A 20,022-nucleotide genomic window follows, 5' to 3' on the forward strand; every position below is an offset into this window, starting at 1 on the left:
ATTCCACTCTGCATCCTTATAGCCCTGGAGACTCTGTACTCCCTAGGAGGGTTATTCTTCCTCTCTGCCCAAAACATCCCTTCCTCAGTCTCTCATCCCCAACTCTCACTTCAGGCTCCATGTTTGTGATTCACTTCTCTTCAAAAATAGCTCTTCCTGACTTCTGATGAGGTCAAATTCCCGTACCCCATACAACAGTAATTTTATGTCTATTGGCAGGAGTATGTGATGTTTTGTGTTGATGCTAGATAAAGCTCCAAGGCCAGGGACCAAGCCCACTTCTGCTTATAGGCATCGACAGGTGAGCATCCCCCAGGAGGCATGGTCAACAAACTCCCTCTCCCCATCACAACAAGGCATGCTTACCCACATTTCATGGAAGGAAGTAATGTCAAGGGAGCAGAATTATTAAGTAGGAAAAGATGTTTTGTCTGTCTTTTATCCTCTAAGTTCCTAAAATAAAACCTGTAGTGATGGTGGCAGGGGAGGGAAGCTGAGGCATTTAAGAAGAGCAGAGGCCATTTTCCCATCTGCTCCTCTCCATCGCAAGTTCTTCCTCTTCTGTCGTCAGTATCAAAATGGCAGCCATGTATGAGATCTCTAATAAAGGTTGGTCAGAGCAAACCTCAGATTTTCTGGAAGTCGTTCCTTCCAAATCCAAGGATCTGTTGTTACTCCTGTAGCCAGCCAACATCATCTCTCCACTTTGGATTTATTTACTTTGTTTTGCAACAGAGTTATCACTTCTATCCTCAAGCACCAACATTTAATACACTAGCATATTCACATAATATACTTAGAAAGTATTAAGTAAAAAAGTCATTAAAATCAGCACACTTAGAGAAATAAAACCAATTGAATGGTGAAAACGACGAAGCTTTAAAAAGACTGCCAACTGATCTCTTTAGTCAGGGATACGACAAACATATGGACTGTAAAATTATCTTTCCCATTTTAGATTCACTATCAGAATTAGCAACATACTAATTGTCCTGTTCAGTCACCAGATCTTTAAATATCTTCATATTTTATTAATCTCTCTAATTAACCATCATTTTGACAATTTCTTCACTGGATTTAGAGTTGTAATGTTTATGGTTATTTCTGTAAAGCCTGAAACAGTGCATCTGTGAGGACGGCAGCTCGCTGCCAGCCTTGGGGAAGCGGCAGCGTGCACATCAACACAGCGATCCGAAATGATTAATTAACAAGTCAGAGGAGAAAACTGCTAAAAAGCACCATAGTTGGGAAACAATTCCAACATCCTCGGATATTTAAAAATATATATATTGAGAAAACATACTGTATGGTAAAATTTATGCAAAAATTTTAAGCAGAGGCAAAACCAAATAGCAGTACAAGTCAGAATAGTGGTTGCTTTGGGATGGCAGTGACTGGGAAAGGCAGGAAAGGGCTTCTGGTAAATGTTCTGTGCCCTACAAATGGTTTCATTTCTGGAAACTTCAGTTGAGTTTTACACCCACAACCAGTATCTAGAAATACTTACATTTAATTTTTTTTAAAAAGTTCCTTAAAATGTTCTGAATATTTAATTAAAACATCCTATAAATGTAATAGAATATAGCAGCTACATTCTTATTGCAGCCCTACTTTAATCAGGAATAGTGGAGATCCCTTAAGTTCTCTGAGGGTCTAAAATAATTTGTAATTTATTATTTGACTTCAACAATACTGGAAAAAAACAGTATATGTTTATAAAATATCCTACATGTGTATATACACATATGTCACATACAATGAACGCACCCACATACCAGGCTACTCTTCAGTAGCTTGGAACAATTTACACAGGACTTAAATCACAGGTTTATGGATTCATCTGTGCAATGGATTTCTGGGGGAAGGTTTTCACATTTTGTTCAACAGCTATATATTTATAAAAATTCAATTTCAAAATGTCCCTTATCCAATTAAACTATTACAACATGCCCAGCATGCTCCCATAGATGATATATCAGAGGTTTAGCACTGCATTAATGAGAATAGATTCTGTAGTGAACTAAGTATAAATCAGAATAAGTATGATAATTCAAATAATGTAAAATGAAATATGCCATAAACTGAACAGCTGATGAAGCACTCTTCTTCAGTTCACAAATGAACATAACATACTAAAATTGCCTGAAAACACCAAGATAAATTCAGTTTTTCCAGATATAAAATTATTATTACAGATCTCTGAACTGCCATGGGATAATGGAACCACCAAAATCCCAATCTCTCCATAAGTCCTTAAAAAAAAACCCACACACAAATAAAAATGAAAAACAGATCTATAAGGAAAGAATTAATGAAAGCATCAATCCCTCATATCTACAACACACCTAGGGGATAGGGATGGCCACATACTCAATGTCATGTGCAACAGGGAATAAATACCCAAATGCAGTGAGACCAGCTCCCAAGCTCAGATTTAGTGGGAAATTGAGTCAGGCATTAAGGGAAAAAGCAGTAGAGCAGAAAACAAAGGTATAGAGGTATGGGAACACAGTGAAATCACCTCCAGAGGAAGATACTGCCACCTTGAGTGTGGAACCATGGAGAACATGTCTGAGAAACAGAGTCAGAGGCCACCATCAAATTCCAGTGGCATGTATGTACCCAGATACAATTCTTAACTAAAACTTGCTTGTTAAGTATTATTAGTAAACTCTAAGGGAAAAAATAAGTCCATGGTACCAGTACAGGTATTCTAACTTTTGATGATAACAACATACTATTTAACTAATATTCTACTATTTCTTTATTATTATTATTATTATTAATTTTTTGGTATCAGAGATTGAACCCAGGAGTGCTTAATCACTTAGCCACATCCCCAGACATTTTTAAATATTTTATTTAGAGACACAGGTCTCGCTGAGTTACTTAGAGCCTAGCTAAGTTGCTGAGGCTGGCTTTGAACTTGCAATCTTCCTGCCTCTTTATAAAAATTGAGTTCATCCAATATAATAGTTAAATAACTTTCACAGGTATATACCTACATTTGCAGGGAATATACAAAATTTTTTATCATACAACAAAATTTACTTTTTGGTGTACAGTTTTAAAAATATGAACACACACAGGTGTGTGCCACTGTACCAGGTCCGTATTCCAGTATTTCTGAAGACAAAACAAAATGATAAATCTTCAAGAACCAACCTATATTTAAAAGCAAATTCTATTATTACTTTGGAAAAATATTTTTAACAGTCTTTAGATTACAAGTCTGGGCTTATTCTTTATTCCAAGAATTCTCCAAGATCTCTGTTATTTTAATATTAGTTTATTAATTAATTTTTCCAAATTATTTTATGTAAATGAAGATAAAATAAGGGACTTTCATGACATAAATTTCTCTATTTTCTTTTTTTAAAAAAATGTTTTTAGTTGTAGAGGTACACAATACTTTTATTTTATTTATTTATTTTTATGTGATGCTGAGGATTGAACCCAGTGCCTCACACGTTTCAGGTGAGCACTCCACCACTTAGCTCCAGCCCCAATCCCAAATTTCTCTATTTTCTGATGTATATGCTAGTATTTTTCCTTGTATTAATATTTTAAAAATATGAAACAAAAGGGTACCACAATTCTGTTTTCTAATTGGTATAAAAATACATAGCAGATCTCAAATATGACAATATAATGTGTGATTTCATAATTCTTTCATTTCCATGGTAACTAAAAACATAAAAATGAAGGATCCGGGAGCTAATAGCACTGTCAAAGAGTTCAGTGATGCTTCACCCAATAAACAGAAATCCCCATCACTGAGCTTCACCATGGACATGGCCCTAGAAAATGCCCTGCCCATTTATCTGCCACCCCTGTGTGTGATGCTAGCTTATTACGAGCAGTCAGGATTAAAATCTCAATATTCCCATTAATGCAGAGGAGACAAGGGTCCAACAGTCAAAGGGACAAGGACTAAGACGCAAGATGCTTCAATGGCTGCAAATGCTTTGCCTTTACTTAAACTTCCTATATTTTTGAAAAATTTTTTTAGTTGTCAATGTACCTTTATTTTTTACTTATATGTGGTACCGAGAATTGAACCCAGGGCCTCACACATGCTAGGCAAGCACTCTACCACTGAGCCCCAGCCCCAGCCCTTAAACTTCCTGTTTTTAATGGTTCAAGCTTCTTATCAAAGATTAAGAAAAAAACAACAGCCACCATCACTGACTTGCCATCCTCACTCAATTTGTAGATAAAAGGTAATAATCGAATTCCTTGGAAATCTCAATTTTTATAAAGAGCGGGTCATATAACAGTTCATCCAATATAATAGTGAAATAGCTTTCACAGGTACATACCTACATTTGCAGGGAATATACAAAATTTTTAATCATACAACAAAATTTACTTTTTGGTGTACAGTTTTACAAATCTGAACCCACACAGATTCATATCATAATCAGGTGTCATCACCTGAAAACTCCCTCATGTTACACACAACAAAATTAATCTTTTTTTTTTTAATATTTATTTTTTAGTTATCGGCGGATACAACATCTTTGTTTTGTATGTGGTGCTGAGGATCGAACCTGGGCCGCACGCATGCCAGGCGAGCGCGCTACCGCTTGAGCCACGTCCCCAGCCCCAAAATTAATCTTAATTCACATTATTTTAATGCTTTTCCCCATGAACGATCAGCAGAAACAATCCCTCTAAAACATCTGGAATCACTGATACAGGCACTAAAAGAACCCATGGTATGTTTAGGCTTCTGTGTGCTCAGTTTCTTTTTCATGTAAAACTAGAGTCTGCTCTAAAGGCAGTGTTCCTTAGCCAGGTGTCCATGATCCACACCCCATAAGATATTCTCTTTGTGGATTTTATAGCAAGGCCAGGGCCTGAACTCAGAAGGGGCTCAATATACCCCTGCTTACTCCCAGACCAGGATACAGGCCCAAACATCATCAAAACAGTCAAAGAAATCAAAGACAGACATCTAAAATAGGGGTTGTCAGCAGAAGAGATGGCAACACATTTCAGACGATGGTAGTGAAGTGAGAAGCACGCTGTCAAATGAAACAGAGAGGAATGCTGAGGGACACGGGGAAGCAAATATAGCAGAAAAATGGAAATAAGAATGGGCTGTGAACTGGAAGGTTACCGCAAGTGCATTCAAGGAACTGTCTCACTGAGGCTCAGGTGTACCTCCCTACCCTGGCTTCCAGTTATCTCTCCTCAAGATAAATTATTTGGTGTGGAATTTGTAGGTCGAAGAATATACCTGTTTCACATTTGTTTAAATCTTATGAGGCTTATTTCAATAACACCTCAAGACTTCCTAATCCAATGCCTTTTTGTTGAATTATACTGTTAAAACTGATTCTTATTCCAGAGTTGCACAGTTATCTGTTTAAATAGGCTTTGGCCTTTGGAGCAGTTCTAAAGAAATTCATTCTTATTTTAAAAAGAAAAAAAAAAAAAAAACAATGTAATAGGTCCACAAATAGACTGCTCCTTCGCTTTGACCCCAATCTAGTCCTGGTCCCATCTCTGGCAAAAAAGCATGACAAAATATTTATTACTAGCAGCTCTTAATATTGCTAAACTGGAGGTAAAGCTGATCCAAGCCTAAAATAACAAGGGTACCAATCACTTTTCTTCAACTTGTCATTTATTCATGAAGCAAGAACTTATCTTATTCTGAAAAGGTCAAAACTGCTTTGTGAAATATCATTCAAATCATAAGTTCTAAAGTCCACCAGCATCAAGAGGTCATCTTACATATGCATTCCTTTGCATAACACTTTTTCTTCATTTGGTGTGGTGGCACACGCCTGTAATCCCAGCTACTAGGGAGGCTGAAGCCAGCCTGGACAATTTAACGAGACCCCGTCTTAAAATTTAAAAAAATTTAAGATAGTCTGGGGACGTGGCTCAGTGTTAGAGCACTTGATGAGCACGTGTGATGTCCTGAGTTCAATCTGTAGTATTTAAAAAAAAAAAAAATTTCAACTGCTAATAATAGCATTCTCTTACTTATACTAAACAACTAGGAAATTCACTAAATTCTGCTCATGAATCATTATTCATATACATAGTTGTTTATCAGTACATTAAACATCCCTAGAAGCCTGCACAAGAAACCATCCCGCTGGCTGCCAAAGCAGGGAATTTGTTGACTAGGAAACAGAAATTCTGAATCATGTAAATGCATTGCTATTCAAAGAACACATACTTGAAATTTAAATCAAGACAACTATTTCTGTAAATTATACCTTTCTAGTTTCTACATGTTGTCAGTTAACAACAATAATGAAACTTTATTAAAAGACTATCAGATACCAAGCAACACGGAGGCAGAATACACATGAAAGGTATGGAGAGAACAATTTCTATAAAACACTTCTTACAGAGAGCTGAGAAGGAATGCTTGCAAATGGCACTTTCTCCCAAAGGTTGAAAGAACCAACTGAATACCTTCTGCTATTTTCAGAACTCGGTTTGTGTGTGTGTGTGTGTGTGTGTGTGTGTGTGTCTGTGCGCATACGCATGTGTAGTGGGGGAGGAGGAAGGGAGAGTAGCAGCACAGTTGCTCTGCAGGGTTCCATTCACTGACCCAGACAATACTTCCAACAATAATGTGAGCCAATGAGCAGTGGTGACCTCTCCACAGGACAGTCCTCCACCCCTACCTGTGATCCCAGGGTCCACCTGCAAATACACAGGCAAGGAATAAGGCAGTGGAGCATGACAGCCTCAGAGTCAGGAATGAGAACAAAATGACAACAGTGCTCCTGCTCAGTAGGATGAATGTCATACAAATCCATCAACCTTCCTGGGGACAAGAGGGTGATGTATTTAACCTCAGCACTGTAAGCCAGTGCAGGTCAAACATGCTTGTGACCAGCTTACATGGGGAGGGGGGACTTGTGCCAGGGGGCAAATCAACTCCTTTTTTTTTTTTTTCCATACCTAAACATTTTTAATGAAAGAAACAGTATGTTGATTTGTTGGTTTAGCATGAGTTCCTTCTCTTACTGTGGAATTACTAAGCAGTTCTCAGACCAGCACAGTATGTGAACCACACCTATAGTAGCACTACAAATATGAGTATAATGACAGGAAGTTTCAGTAACAATAACTAGGACAACTGGGAGAGATCCTAAAAATCCAAATTCCCTTAAATTCTGATGCTGTGTGAATGAATAACTATGTCATCAGTTGACAAGGGCTTGCATAGGACCCTTTCCAAGGACATTAAAGATTATAAACCTTTCTCCTGCAGTAATGAATAAGCAGGACAAGGCATTTAGGTTTATGTTTTTTGTTTTTTTGGTTTTTTTATGTGTGTGTGTGTGTATATGTGTGCACATGCCTGTGTGTGGTGCTGGCGATGGAACCCAGAGTGTCACATACGCTGTGCAGGCACTCTACCACTGAGCTACATTCCCAGGCTTGGCCTTTATTTTAAAGCAAAAAGAAAAAGAAAAAAAAAAAGCAAAGTCCTATAAGATATGTACCCAACAAATCCTTGTAATCCAACTGCTAAGACATCTTTCTATTGAGCCATACTCTTCACATATGTGTTAGTCTTTATATTTAAAAAATATATATATTCTTTAGTTTACTTAAATAGGTTCTTGGTTTAGATTACTTTATAAGTTATTAAAATATTCCTCATAAATGTCAAGCACATGAGTAAATTTAACATTACAAGTTGTATACTATTCTTAGTTTGAAATTATTTATTTAAAAATTACCTGAAATTAACTTTATTGTTTTTGACACCTCCCCCTGCACCCCCTCAATCCTTCACTGGTTAGAACACTGGGATTCTCAAGTCACCACCACTGTGCTCCTGTTGCTCTACAGATCCTGTTGGTCCTAGGAGCACACGACTACCTTTTGCCTCCAAAAGGTTTAATTACAGTGCTGCATCACTTTCCTCATAATTATTTGCATGTCTGTGCATGAACCACATTCTGAAAACATAGTCTGCAAATAACAAAAGCATAAAACAGCATATCATTTTTGTTCTTACATATGATCAGCGAATTCTCAAATGTGTTTTAAGCTTCGCCTCATTAATTTCCTCTTATCAGCAAAATGATGAACTCAAGTTACGGGTACTCAAAGCAAGAAAAGCTAAAGAAGCCCATTACTTCTCATGATATGTTCCTTTTAACAATGTCTCTAAAGAGTCAATTACAAAATCTTATTTGTTGTTTGAAAAGATCCACTTGCTATGGAAAATCAAATTTTAGATTAACTGGTTTTATATTGTTTCACTCTGAATTTTGAAAAAGAAAAAATTCTTTATCTTATAACATATCCTGAATCACAGATAAAATATTCTCCAAACATTTTTAAAATATATTTTTATACATTTTAAAATTTGCTGTAATTTACATACAGTAAAAGTTATTCATCTTGCTGTACCGTTCTTTAACAAACGTACTGAGCTATGAAATCATCACATAATCAATATATGGCACAATTCCATCACTCCAGAAACTACCCTTAAACCTGCACCTTATTCCTAACCACTAGCAACCACCCTCAGTAAATTTTAATATCTTGGTTTAGAAGGGATGTATGTTACAGCAACCTCAGGACAAATCTGTTAGCAAAGAGAAGACAATACAGAGCTCTACCTATGATCTTGTTCATAAGTCCTTCCTGACATTCTGTGTTTCTAGGCTGTGGATGAACAGAACTTATCTATCAGACAGCTGCGTTTTCCTTTCTATGACTGAGAGTATCATAAAAGAATATTAACAAACTGTATTCTTTCTGCTCCTATCTCACCTTTGTTGTGAAATGTTCCCTCAACCCAAGTTCCTCATCCAGTGACCACATCACAGGCTTAATTACTAGCACAGATGGTGCCAATTAGTTTCTGTGTGAAGTGCAGAGATGCAAAGGATAATGACAGCACTACAGCCTTCCCTGCATGTGTAGGAATGGTCACGGCTGGGGCTCAACGACGAGAGCCTGGGGACAACCATGTCTGTACCTTCTGAAGCTCATCTTCACCTTGTGTTCAGCCTGCCAAGGAGAGCCTTGACCTTCAGGCTCAGAATGGGCACACCTTACAAAAAATACACATATAGATGTATATGGCATTTATGTATTTTTTCATTTGGAAGATGAGGGTCTTTAACTAATACATGTAAAATAAGAAAATTTCTTAGAAAGTAATCAACATTTAAAAACTTTTCCTTCTCTTCCCTTCATGGCCCTTAACATCTTTAGAAATCCGTAGTCCATTTTTAGTAACACTGATAACATAATGGGTTGGGGAACACATTTTATTAATTAAATTATAGTAGCAATATTAACATTTTACATTTGCAAGCACCTTGGAGTCCACAAAACGCTCTCACACAGTTTCTAATTTAATCCAGGATGTATCATGGCACCTTGGGGGACTACAAAATAAACTAAAGCCTAAAGAAATCCAAAGCTCTTAAGCCTTTAAGCTATAGACTAAAGGAGGTGGAGAGACAGAAGCAATAACAAAAGAACAATTACAACATATCAAAATAATGAGAAATATCAGGACTGCAGAAATGGGAAAGGCAAGGTGGGTTTAAAAATAATGGAGAAGAGCAATTGGTAGACCCCAGCTGTTCTTTTGGACTGATGTAGAAAAAAGCAAAGGAACCTGCAGGGCAGTGAGGTCGGTGGGCAGGAGCAGAGGCAGCTGCTGTCTACACACACAGGGCTGGGTGCTTTACAGACACCACCCTTGCATCCACCCCACAGCCCCACTTGGGAGCTGCTCCCTAGCAAGGGCAAAATTGGAGGTTCAACCTCATAGTGATAAATTCAATTTTCATTTTTACCCATCATTGAAATGGTCAAGTTTAGAGTTTATGTTAGTAAAGGAAAATAAATTTTGAAGTCATTCAAACTAGTGCGCTAAGAGGCCATTTTGGAATGAAAGGGGATGCGATATTTTCGTGATGAGCTCAGAGCCCTCCACTGGTTTCCCCATCATCATCCCCCACCTCCAATTCACGCTTTCCCCTCTCCCTAAGAAAACCCACAATCTGATTTTGTCCCTCACTTGCTCCTACCTCTAGAGCTGCCCCAATGTCCCACTCTTCCTTTGAAGGTGTTCCCTGCCACACAAAGCCTCCTCAAGTACATTTCTTGCAGATTCGAAACTACTCAACACCCCATCCAATATTTTAAAGGGCAGAAGTGTCTTCTATGCTTCAATTCTAGTTTCAATTGAAACTAAAAATGCTTTCTTATCTCCCCATTTCCCAAAGGAATAACATAGATAGAAAATCAAAGAAATCAGAAAGTTTGAATTAGAATTGGTTCACCTATCTAAAAGGAAAGGTCACTGTCATACAAGAACAAGGTTAGCAGGCAAGTTCAAGGGGAAACTACTGAAACAAGCTTGTATGCTGCTGGGGGAGAGGAGCGCGAGTATTTACATTTGAATGCCCATATGTATGACCTTCTGTGATTTCACTTTAACAAAAATAATACAGCCAGACTTTGAAATGATGACTTACAAGGTAGAAAAGCTGTGGAGTTGCTTTTCTAATTCTTACCCCCTGTGTAATTCTTTTCTGAAAGGAATACTATTGTGAATGTGAAGTTGAGACTTGCCTTTTCCTAAACTTTCCAGGTCAAGAAACAGGCTAACCACTGTAAGATCTTAAAATACAAATGCAGAGTAATTTTCAAAAGTTGCACGTTAACAAAAATGTATTTAAGATGGGAGTGGTGGTGTGCGCCTGTAATCCCAGCAGCTTGGGAGGCTGAGACAGGAGGATTGCAAGTTCAAAGCCAGCCTCAGCATCGGTGAGGTGCTTAGCAACTCAGTGAGATCCTGTCTCTAAATAAAATACAATTTAGGACTGGGGATGTGGCTCAGTGGTGAGTGCCCCTGAGTTCAATCCCCGTTACCCCCCGCCCCCCCCCCCCCGCCAAAAAAAAACACAACAACAACAAAAAAAACTATATTGAAGAAGAATATGTGCTAACCATCAGGGCACTTGGTTCTTCAACCAAACAAATATTTCCCATTAACTAACATACCTAAAAGCCAGGCCTCTAATTTAGGAATCTAAGGACAGAAGAAGTCCACAGAGGTGATCCAGTTGGGGCCAGTAATTCCTCATTTATTCAATAAAGTTAGCAGAAATGCAGAATCATAAACATGTATATATTTGTACATTTTAGAATGCATGCAGTGAAATAATAACCCATAAGACAATGCCTACAATATTCAGATTTCTTTTCTTTAAAGAAGAGTGAAAACTTGAAGATACTTATGAAGCAATGTGAAAACAGAATCTGGAAACTGCCCATATTTTTATGGTTTCTCCCCAATCCTTTATAACTCTCTCATTTTTATCCAACCTGATAGTAAGTTGTCTTTATGGAGTCTTTCTAAAAGTTTGCACAGAAATGATGGTTCTATTTTAGCACATGTTTTTCATCAGTTTTCATTCCATCTAATTAAATTATGCCAATTACAGTAACAAGAATGCCACACATAAACAAATTTGGTAACAAAATACCTCTGGGTAAGTACTTAACTCAGTGAGTAGACATCTATCCCACTCTCTCATCCCAACTCCCCGCAGGGGGAGCACCTCTATAGTCAGGACACCCACAGGAGGGAATGGAGAAAGCTGGGTCATCTGGGGCAGGAAGGCGGCAGAATTTCTCTCAGATAGCTCTGTAGAGTTCCAAAGCAGGGCCTGTGTGTTACAAAATGCCTGGTGTACATTAAGCACACAGTAAACATGTATTCAATGAAAGAATCTGCCTTGGCTATCCTTAATTATTCCCCACCCATTAGGAAAGCACAGAAGAAGTTTTTTTTGGATAAAAATTGAAGAAAGACTAGGAAATAGCAAAGATTATCAACAGGAATAAAGGAAACAAAAATAGGAAGAAAAAATATAACTCCATAATTCCATTTGTATGTACCCTAATCCAAAAGTCAAAGCCCTTTTTTATCTTCCCAAAAACCCAACATGTGCTCAACATTGGGAAGTAGTGACCAGATGAATGACTTGATTGGCTGTGGGTTCCTTCCTAAGTTAAGTTTTAAACTGCATTCTCAGTGTTTAATCAAACCTCTCAATTGCATAAAGAGTCCTCTATAAGAACAGATTTTCTTTTCCTGAAAAAAACAATGACAATAACAACTAACAAATATTGACTATTTAATCTTCATAGGCACTGTATAAATATACTGTATGCATTTATTGATTTAATCCTCATAACAATGCAGGAAGTATGTACTGAAGTCATTCAAAGACACAGAGCTAGCTAATGTGTAGTCAGGAGTTGAACCCGGAGCCCTTGTTCTTAACCACTGTGCAATACCACCTAATATCCTTCAGATGATCTTATAAATAATAGAATGTTAATATTTTACCTAAGAGGTTTCTTCATATACTTCCCAAAAGTTCGATATCAAAGTCTGCAATTATAAATCTGAAAATAATTCTTAAATGTCTGATACTAAGTATAATATGTGTGCACTGGGAAAAAATTACAAATGACTCATTCACCCATTAAGCAATTACTTAATCACTTGAAAACAAAGAGTTAAAATAATTTGATAAACATGTCTCAGTTCCTGAGTATTTCTGTGTGCTGGACCTTGACCAGGCTCTCAGGAAGATCAGAGTTGGAAAAGGAGACTTACGAATGCTGCCGGTTCAGGTTCCAGTAAATGCTAACACGGACTTATAAGAAGGGCTCTTGGATGTCCAAGGATGGAATAGAAATCAGTGGAGGTGAAAGGAAAAGGATATTGTATTCCACTGAGGTATGTCTTCTGAAAGCCATGCACCATAACAGAGAAGAAATAAGATCAGAATTTCATTTAGGAATAACAATTCCAGAAACAGAGTGCATGGGGCAAAGGAAGGGCAGCATGAGAGTCAAATGGCTAGTGAGGTTCTGCCATGAGAGTCTAGGTAAGAACCACCAACTGTACCATGTGGTATGTGAATTACACTGAGAGGTAAAAAAAAGAATTATCCTCAGTAAATCCATTTTAAAAAACAAGCCTAGATGAGAAACTGAGAGTACCTGAACTCAAACCATGCCAATGTTGATGAGTGAGAGAAACCAAACAAATATTCCAAAGTCAAAATGGGAAGGACTTGATCAATGGATAGGTAAGAGAGGGTGGGGGGGGGGGGGACTGAGGTGTGGAGGCAAGACCCAGAAGAGAGAAACATAGTCATGCCACAGGAAGGAAGAAGAGAGGGAAGCTAACATATAAACAACCAACAAAACCAATTCAGCATTATTATGGAAATGCATTCAGGAGCCAATGGAGACATAGACTAATCACTAAAAGATCAACCCATTAATAATCATGGTACTATTATCTGTTATCAGTCTTCCAATTCCTCTTCTGGGTTAAACACATACCTGTCACTTCTCACTCAAATTACCAACATACTCATTGTACATCTGAGGAAACGGAAGATGCATAGAGATTGAAGGAAAAATTGAAATTCTAGTTCAGCTATAAACTGACTCTGACACCCCAAGCTAATTCTATGCTGTGACACTACCTGCTTAACAAACGATGAGGACAACACTAATAAGATAATCAAAGTGTCATTCTGCCACGGCTGAGCCAAGTCAGAACTGCCACTCATATCCCCTGTGTCTCAATCCTGTACTCAGCTCCAGGTCTGGCATTTCACATACAAAATAATCTCACTTACATGCACCTTATAAGAGTGGTAGCAGGATCTGCTAAGTGCCAGACACTTGTGATTAGAATATGCCTTTGTCACTTCTACTTTTCAGAGCATCCATGTAAGGGAAGCTGCACTCACCTCAATCTGCTAGTCAAAGAAATGGGGTCACAAAACAAGGCGATGACACTAAGAGGCAGGGCAGAAACAGATCCCACATCTGCATAGTTTTAAACGTCTATATGTAAATACAATCTCTCGTATCTCTCTTTCCCCCATCCCTTCTTTCTTTCCTTCCTCCTTTTGCCCACCTTCTCTCTCCAGAAAGGGAGAATACATGTGACAAAAATGTTCCAAATTAGTAGATCCTCATATAGGTAGAGTATATAGGGATTATCTAAATTGTCTTGCAAATTCTCTTTAAGTCTAAAACTAGAAAAATAACCCTGGGAGGACATAAAAAACCATGAGGGCTCAGTCCATCCTTAGAAGATAACTTTAATCATTACAAACACATGAGAAACACTGTGGAGTGGGAGTGGGGGGGTGTCAAAAAACTAATTAAGTGGGGTTTTAAATTTTTTTTATTCTAATTTGTTATATATGACAGCAAAATGCATTACAATTCATATCACACATATAGAGCACAATTTCACTTCTCTGGTTGTATACAAAGTATATTCATACCATTTGTGTCTTCATACATGTACTCTGGATAGTAATGATCATCACATTCCACCATCATTTCTAATCTCATGCCCCCTCCCTTCCCCTCCTATCCCTTTGCCCTATCTAGAGTTTGTCTATTCCTCCCATGCTCCCTTTCCCTACTCCACTATGAATCAGCTTCCTTATATCAGAGAAAACACTCGGCATTTGGTTTTTTGGGATTGGAGAATAAAATACTAAGTGAAGTTAGCCAACTCCATCCATTTATCTGTAAATGCCATGATTTTATTCTCTTTTATTGCTGAATAATATTCCATTGTGTATATATGCCACATTTTTAATCCATTCATCTACTGAAGGGCCTCTAGGCTGGTTCCACAATTTAGCTATTGTGAATCAGGCTGCTATAAACATTGATGTGGCTGTGTCCCTGTAGTATGCTGTTTTTAAGTCCTCTGGGTATAGACCGAGGAGAGGGATAGCTGGGTCAAATGGTGGTTCCATTCCCAGTTTTTCAAGGAATCTCCATACTGCTTTCCATTTTAGCTGCACCATTTTGCAGTCCCACCAGCAATGTGTGCCTTTCCCCCACATCCTCACCAAGACTTATTGTTGTAGGTATTCTTAATAGCTGCCATTCTGACTAAGTGAGATGAAATCTTAGAGTAGTTTTGATTTGCATTTTTCTAATTGCTAGAGATGATGAACATTTTTTCATATATTTGTTGACTGATTGTATATCATCTTCTGAAAAGTGTCTGTTCAGGTCCTTGGACCATTAACTGATTAGGTTATTTGTTTTTTGGTGTTTAGCTTTTTAAGTTCTTTATATACCCTAGAGATTAGTACTCTATCTGATGTGTGAGGGGTAAAAATTTGCTCCCAAGATGTAGGCTCTCTATTCACCTCACTGATTGTTTCTTTTGCTGAGAAGAACTACAATTAAACATGTGTGGTGCAGACTTATTCTGATGTTGATCAGACTTATTCTGATGTTGATCACCAGGTCCTAAACATTAAAAATGCAATGTAACTTCTGGAATAAGTAGTTAACTCATTTTTCACTTAGAAAAACAATAGCTTTCAGCAGGTAAATTGTTAGCACTTAATATGTCTAACTGGTACAGCTGCCAAACTCAGAATTAAAAGGACACTGTAACTTCATTTAATACTAAAATGAAATATTATCTAACATTTTATATTTGTAAGATTTTTAGGTCATTTCTATTTTTTTAACTTGGAGTTTTAGTGCAATTCTGCATTTAAATCAACGATCCTTTGCTTGAAATTACATCAAAGAAGTGAACTAAATTTGTTTTAAAAGTGAGGAGCATTACTCCTTAAGGGGAATTACTGATTTGATCTTGCAGGCTAAACTTTGTGACATTGCTAGTATTTGCTTATTTTCAACCCACAAAAATGGCATATTCGTAAATTTTCATCTTATACATCAGTTGGCTAATTCTCCTGTTCGGTCTATAATAAACTATTTTACAAAAAAAAGTAGAGTTCAGTTACCATCGACTTTCAAAGGCAACACTAGATGGCAGTAAATACACAAAAGCCGAGACATGGCAGTTCTCAGCAAGTAATAATGACCATTTTACCCTTTACTCAATTTCGTGCTGATTTAAAATCAAGCTCTAAAAAACATCCTAATTAAAAACCTCACTTAAAATTTAAAGGTAGCTGGCTTTGAAAATGGGAGACAAAAAAAGCTATTGAAACTATCAATTCATCCAATTTTAAATTAAACATCAACTTTAAAAAATTATTGCATTTTCTAAGACTTCTTTGCTTTGCTACCAAATTCTAACTATATAAATTACATTTAGATGCTAATTAATTTGGAGAAAAATTTTAACTTAAATTGATTTTTCCATCAAGATGTCAAAAATGTATACAAGACTTTACTTCAAATATATATTTAGAGTTTACTTATTATGGCTTTTTGGGAATTAGTGAAATCTCAACTCATTTAGAAGCCATGAATAAATTATGAAAGTACAGCATGCCATTAACATGTTACAAGGAAAAAATTCTTTTAAAACCAAATAAATACTAACACTATCTAGACTCCAGAAAAAATAAGAAATAAATAATAATTTTATTTTAAAATAATAAATTTAAGATTTTACTTAGTTACCTGAAAAGATATTTCCAGGTTTAAGAGGAAAATCTTATAAAGAAACATGTTAATTTGACCCATTGATAGTTTTGATAAACTTTTCATAACAACCTTTTTTGATTCCAGCTTTCCTGGGGTATAATTGACAAATAAAAATTGTATATATTTAAGTATTTCACAACATATATTGTGAAATACTTAAATATATTACATATATTAACACAATTAAGCTAAATAACTTGTCCATCACCTCACATAGTTACCTTATAACAATGTGAATCGTAATTTCAGCATGATTTTATAAGCTTACATGGTAACAAACCAAAAACTTACTTTTCCTTATTTGTAAATGTTCCACTTTTTGGATCATTACAAGGCCAGATGGCATTCAGTTGAGGTCTCAGTAACACTAGAATAAAATTAGCTAACTTACTAATTTTTTGGATACTTCTAACACCTTCTCTGAGATTAGTTTTGTACTTACACACAAAATGCTCAATTTATAAGCCAAAGTGAGGGCACTCTCAAATGTAGGAAGTCAGTAAAGTAACAGGAGACAGCCAGCAAATCTCCCAAAGTAAAAGAGAACTGGGCCCTGGGTACCTGATTAAGGTATCATTAAATGCAAAAGAAAGCAGCAGTCTGATCAATGGTACTGTACAAGAAGGAAGATAGCTAGTCGGAAATCAGGAGAAAGAGAAGACAAAATCAAGAGGTGGGCGACACTGAACTCATCCTGCACTGCTTAGAAGTTGACAAATGGACACCAAGACCTGGCTCAGAACAGAGACTTGCTCTGTTTGGGGGCAGGAGTAGTTTTTAGGTTTCTGTGTCCCTCAAGACTATTACATTTTTCCCTGTTCTGACTCACCATTCACCAGGAAATCATTTAATAACCAATTCCACTTGCACTATAACACTAACTATTATGGTCACTGTAAAAGTATCTCCTACCTGAAATTAGCTACTTGACATCCTTATGCATCTTAATAGTATGCAGTTTATGTCAATCCCAAAAGCCTAACTAATTTTGGATGGCAAATAATTCTGTATTGGCAAAGGCAAGTTTCTAGATATTCAAAGTTATGGGGCAGGGGCTGGGGATGTGGCTCAAGCAGTAGCGCGCTCGCCTGGCATGCCTGCAGCCCGGGTTCAATCCTCAGCACCACATACAAACAAAGATGTTGTGTCTGCCGAAAACTAAAAAATAAATATTTAAAAAAAAAACAAAGTTATGGGGCATAACCTAAATCAAGAAGCCCAGCCAGCTGGTTTCTCCCTCTCCAAAGAACCTCCGACTTATTCACTCATTTCTGCAGGTAATAAATCAGTTTTGCAAATAGCTCTCCAAAATTGTATTCAACTCACAACATTCAAAATCAACTTCCTTTTATTTGCCAGGGCCAATCTCTTTCCCCTCCTACACACAACTGTCTAAAATCACTCTCAAAATGCATATTCTACATGTAGCATCTATCATGAACATAGATTCCTATGAAATATGATAAAAGAGCAAAAAGGGCAAAGCAGAATATATTTCTCTAGCTAATTCCAGAAATATACACGTTCATAATTTCATTTCTTCTATTCAACCCTGAGTCCAAAGGCCTTGGGGATATGAAACACCACTCTTTGTTCCTGCTAAATACTGCTTTAACAAATTTCTATAACTGTTCTATTTTTAAAATTTTGAAAAATGAAAGGTTATGGTATTAACAATGATAAACACTAGCAATGAAAAATCTTTGGGAAAATTCTTCTATTTACTTTTGATTAGTGTTTAATTTTTAAGATGTTGTAAGAATCCATATTCTGAAACATAATAACAAAGGAAAAACTGAAAGGTACAGAGACAGCCTACCTGTATTTTGTTTGTTAAATTATGTATTATTCCACAAATTATATTGTGGAGTTTGATAGTGTTTCACAACAAATTTTATATTTGTGGCAAATGAGACATAAATCATTATTAACAAGCATTACTTAGGATTTGCTTAAGAAAACAGAAGTGACATTTCCCCAGAATAGACAAAAAATACCTGTTAAATTTGTAGGATGTTATTCCAAAGAGGATTTATCCACTCAGCACAATAGCTAAAAAAAAGTCACTTCCTATTTGCATCCTGATAGTCTGGGCAGTAACCATAAATAAACAGCCTGAATCCTCATGTCCTCTATTTGAACTGTGCTGCTTTCTTACCAGTAAATGCATGATACTAAATTGTCATGGTCAGCAGGGACAGCACTGCTTTAGAATAGATAACAGAGACATCTGATATGGATGCTATTTCAAATAATAAATTTTCACTTACCTCCACTGCTACTACAATCAAAATGAGGTCTGTTTTTGACTCTGGAAAGACTGCATTCACTTGAGGTGACATTCCAATCAGAGCACAGTTAGTGACCACAGATATGACACTCATTGTTTCAAAAGCCAGCTAAAATAAAGAAGAATGTGAAGTTGTAATGACCATTTTCATAGTTCCTTATCCTTTTCTTTTTCATATTATCTAAAAATCAAGAAAAAGTCTTTCCCCACATTCTACACATTTCAAGTACATTTTAAACTTTTCTCCTGTTGTGTTTTGATTTTTATTTTGTTGAAAAAAGCTATACTGTTAGAAGGTATTGTAGACAATTTGGCTTGACTATCCTGTAGAAATATGTTCTACTGTCTCAACTGGAGGTGATCAGGCACCTGAATTTGGAATACATCCAATACATTGTTAAAGCTATTCTACTCTACTCATATTTAAGAGGAATCTAAAGGGCCACCAGAGAAAATATCTCACAAATACACATAATACTTGAAACAATTTATTTTGTGAAGCTGTCTTTCCACTTTGACAGATCACACAACACATCCAGTTTAGCTGTAACCAATACCAATTCTAAAGAGTGATCCCTTCCTAGTAGCACTTACCAAACCACCATAGAACCTTGGAAATGCAGAGATGCCAGGCTCTACTGAGACCTACTCTCATCCTTGATCTTGTGAAGAAGATCTTGGTGCACACTTCCAGGTATGGATAGAAAACAGTACTGGCCGTGGCTCTTTTTCTTTTTTTAACATAAAGCTCGAGCTATCACTACTTGATAACCACTAATTCCAAGAAATACAAAGTCTTTATTCCTATTATATATTTATCTCTATTGTATCTTCTAATGGTTATTTTGTATATGAAACAGTTACTTACTTCTGTATGTTAATTTTGTGAGTTATTATATCTTCATATTATTTGTAGCAATTTTGATTCTCTGGGTTTTCCCAATCATATAATCCAATGATCACATCATCTCCAAACAGAGTTTTAGCTCTATTCCTACTTTTTATACTTATAATTCCTTTTCTTGTCTAATTAGGTTGGGCAGTAATTCTAGTGCCATACTCAACACTAAAAGTGATCACAGACATCCTCATCTATTAAAAGCCATTTGGTTTTGTTTTACTGTGTACTTAATATCTTTAAGTAAAGGTGATCTGTATTACTCTTATTCCTGTTTCTAGTTTTCCTTGCACTCATCTGTGTACACATGTTGGTTCAAATAATTGTATCA

General features: G+C 36.6%; 1 protein-coding gene across 2 annotated transcripts in view; it reads right to left on the reverse strand.

The window, feature by feature from the left end:
* Ano10 (anoctamin 10) overlaps nucleotides 1-20,022 on the reverse strand; it is a 193,467-nt gene that overhangs the window by 122,502 nt on the left and 50,943 nt on the right. For both annotated transcript variants that reach the window (XM_071600325.1, XM_027932522.2), the window contains one exon: nucleotides 18,774-18,902. In XM_071600325.1, the coding sequence (XP_071456426.1) occupies nucleotides 18,774-18,902 (129 nt within the window). The remainder of the gene's footprint in view (nucleotides 1-18,773; nucleotides 18,903-20,022) is intronic.

The sequence above is a fragment of the Marmota flaviventris genome, chromosome 1 (genome assembly GCF_047511675.1).
Source record: "Marmota flaviventris isolate mMarFla1 chromosome 1, mMarFla1.hap1, whole genome shotgun sequence".
Classification (NCBI taxonomy): Eukaryota; Metazoa; Chordata; class Mammalia; order Rodentia; family Sciuridae; genus Marmota; species Marmota flaviventris.